The sequence below is a fragment of the Petaurus breviceps genome, unplaced genomic scaffold, assembly GCF_028583685.1.
Source record: "Petaurus breviceps papuanus isolate PSGF00001 unplaced genomic scaffold, PetGlider_PUasm1.0 208, whole genome shotgun sequence".
NCBI lineage: Eukaryota > Metazoa > Chordata > Mammalia > Diprotodontia > Petauridae > Petaurus > Petaurus breviceps.
This window is the reverse complement of record NW_027185852.1, coordinates 28182583-28186159: the sequence shown is the minus strand read 5'-3', so window position 1 is coordinate 28186159 and position 3577 is coordinate 28182583. Positions and strand designations below refer to the sequence as shown.

At 57.6% G+C, this 3577-nt stretch overlaps 1 protein-coding gene across 1 annotated transcript in view; it reads right to left on the bottom strand.

The window, feature by feature from the left end:
- Nucleotides 1-1665, bottom strand: part of LOC138165367 (T-cell acute lymphocytic leukemia protein 1-like) — a 16757-nt gene extending 15092 nt beyond the window's left edge. Inside the window, 2 exon segments of the mRNA XM_069093628.1 lie at nt 1186-1580; nt 1582-1665. Coding sequence (XP_068949729.1) covers nt 1186-1580; nt 1582-1665 — 479 coding nt within the window.
- Between the last annotated feature and the right edge of the window lie 1912 nt (nt 1666-3577).

Genomic DNA, 3577 nt, shown 5'->3' with positions numbered 1-3577 from the left:
AAGAGCCCACACACACACTGGAGGGGTGGGCCTGGCCGGGAGGTGGGGGTCGTGTATTAACTAGAGGCTTAAAAGGAAACAAGACCCGGACTGACGCGGGAGGGAGATCATGGCACCGCAGGGTTCTGTCAGAGAACTCTGGCTCCACATCTTGGCAGGGTAGAAGAGGAAGAGAAGGAGGTGGACAGCACACACACACACACACACACACACACACACACACACACACACACACACACGTCTCCCTCTATCCCCAACATTTTCTATCTGACGCTCTTCCACCAGTCAGATGGACCGACCAGGAAGGGCGAGGGAGACCTTTTAGAATGGCGTTCAGGTATAGGAAATGAGACTCGGACAGAGAGATGGGCATTATGAAACGGACACACACAGAGGGCAAAGGCAAACAGAGAGAGCCCTAATTAGCACGGATCAGTTGGAGGATCAAGGAGAAAGATTCAGACACAGAAACACGGACAGAAACAAAGACGGATAGATTTAGACAGAGACAGAGAAAAAGATACAGAGAAAAAAGGAGGAGGAGGAGAAAGGGAGGCCGACATAGAGAAAGAGAAGAAGAGGGAGGGAAAGAGAGACGGAGAAGAGTGTCCGAGGGTAGGGTCTGATAAAGGTCAGACACGAACTCAGAGTGGACCGAAGCCAGGACAAGGACAGGAAAACAAACCAACCCCCTTTGCTTGCCTTTCAGCACACACACACACACACACACACACACACACACACACTTCACACAGATATAATACACAGATCTGAACACACAAGCACAAAAAATTGCGATGCACACGTTCCTAAAACAGTCAGGAACCTGATTTCCCACACGTAGGAGGCACACGTTGCCAAAGAGCGCAGCAACACACCTTCGAATAACTAACACAGGGTCAATTCCCCCGCAGAGCTCCGCTGGGCTGGTTATCTCCATCTACCACCTCCATCCTCCACCCCCTCTCGAACACAAACCCATTCTGCAGCAGCCGGATCCCTATCCTCACATCTGTTCTGGTCCTCCATCCCCACATCCTAGTCCCCATTCCCCCATACGTTTCCCCGTCTCCACATCTCGGTTCCTTTTCCCACATCGCAGTCTACATCCCTCTACCCAGGTCCCAATCTCCACATGCTGGTCCCCCAGTCCTCCTCCCCTTTCCCGGAGCCACCAACACGAACCTGCTGAGCGAGGCGAGCGGCTGCCCGAGGCCGTAGAGCATGGCCCTGCCCGCAGCGGCAGCAGCCGCCTGTCCCGGGAGCGCGGTGGGGCTCAGCTGCACCATGCGGCCGTCGCTGGGGGGCTCTACTGGGGCAGGCGCCGTGGCCGTGGCCGGGGCGGGTGGCCTACACAGCTCCGTGGTGGGCACCCTCTGGCGCGCCTCTGCGTCGCGGCCCTTTAAGTCCCGGGCGCCGCCCCCCGGGCCGCGGCGGGGGGCCAACTCGATGACGGGGGGGTCGGGGGCCGGACGGCCGGTCTCCTTGGCAACGCCGTTGAGGAGGAGGAGGTGTGGGGGGGCCCTCGGCGGCTCCATGCGGGACTCGGACTCGGGCTCAGGCTCAGAGCCGCCCCCCCCCTCCGCCGCCGCCGCTGCTAGTCCCCGGGGCTGCATCCCGCGGGGGGTCACTGGGGGGCAGCTCAGCTGGCTGCCGCTCCATCATCCTGCAGGGACACAGACAGACAAGCAGACACACGCGGATGGACAGACGGACGGACAGTCACACGGACGGACACGCAGCGCCCGCAGGCGGGGACAGGAAGCGTGGGGACCCGGGGAGGGGGCGGGGGCGGGGGACAGAGACGGGGAGGGGGAGACACACATGAGGAGGGGGGAAGAGACGATCAGAAGAAAGAGGATTTTATTTATTATTTATTTAATGGGAGTGAAGGGAGAAGAACGAGAGAGGGAGAAAAAACGGAAAAGAATATTTCTCCCCAGGGGCGCAATGTCCGGCCTGGGGTTCTGGAGGGGAAAGGGTAGATGGAGTGGCGCAGAAAAGGGGGTGCACGGTCTCCTTTGCCTGCCTTCCTCTCCGTCCGCTCCCCTTGCCCCACTCCCCTCCTCCTCGATCCTCTCGTCCCCTCCCTGCTCCCCTCTTCTTTCTCCCCTCCCCCAATTCCCTAATTCCCCTTTCCCCTCTTTCTCCCTCTCCTCCTCCTGTTCCAGCTCTCCACCTTTTCCTGGGGCCTCGGGGACCTCGGGTGAACTGTGGAGGGCACAACTAGGAGAGAAAGAAGAATTCTTCCCTCCTTAATCCCTCAACTCAGTCCCCTTTTCCTCCCGCCCATACCTCTTCCCCACCCTTCGATTTTACTCTCTGTCTCATCCGAAAACCCAGCCCCAGTAGGGGCAAAGTGAGGTGCTGCTAAGGATTAGGGCTTCTCAGGATTCCAGGTACTAACATAATAGCGGCCGCGTCCATGCGGGCAAAGGGGAGTGGGAAGAGATGATTCCCATTAATACAAGACTCCAACACACACCAGGAGAGAAAACTAAGGCGATTGAGAGCAAGAGAGAGGAGTAGTTCTATTTAATGTATAGTTTGTCTACACGGGTCCTTTTCAGCTGACAGGGGCATTCGCTTTCTTATCGTCGCTACAGTTCTGCCTTCTCATCATTCAAGAATAATTGTAAGGGAGCTTCAGACACCAGAGTGCGTTTTGTGACAGGGTCCGAGAGCCCTCCTCTGTTCTCATTCTCCAACTGATATTACCTCCCCCCTCCCCCACTGGGCCCAGACCCACTAGAGGACCAAGGCCCAGGGTTCGGACTGAGCCCGTCACTGCCCGAAACAGTGCGTTCGAAGCGTGATTCCGAAAGACGCAAACAATGACGAGGACCGGTCTTGTGTGTCAAACCGACCTCGAGGTGGTGGGTAGGAGTGGAGGCTCCTTGACAAGGACCCTCCGGGTTGCCCCAGCGGCACAGAACCACAAGCCCCGCCTTCCCTGGCTACAGGACGGGGGTGGCGAGGGTTGCAGGCAGAGGAGGAACTAGGCCTGAAGATACGAACTGGGGGATTCGAACCAAGCGGGACGGGCCTAATAATGGGGACTGATAACGAAAGTCTAGGACAGGCTCTTGATCAGGACTCGGAGGTGAATTCCCCGTGCTCTGAGTCATTCAGCCCTCTTCTTTCCTCTCCCGGTCACCCCCAGTCCCTAGAGGGCGGGGAGGTAAAAGTATATATGTCCCTGGGAAACGAATGCTAACTGTCCCCAAGTTAAAAGGTGGAGAGGAGGAGGAATCTCTCAAGTTCACGGCTTCCAGGCGCTTCCCAAGCCTATCTATGAGAATACAGAATGGCCAGGGAAGGCCCCCAAAACCTGTCTGGCTCTCAGCTACTGGACTTGGTGGTGTCGAGAAAGCCCTGGGTTTGGATTCTGCCTCTGGCCTTTGCCTCCGTAAGCCCTTGGACTCTGGAGGGGACCAGGCTGTTCATCTCACATCGGAGCCTCAGTCTGATCTTTAAGAAAACGGGGGTAAGGTTCTTCGCACTGCCGCCCCACGGGGGCGGGGAGGGGGCAGGGAGGATCTAGGAGGTGTGAGGAAAGTTTTGTCTACCTGAAGAG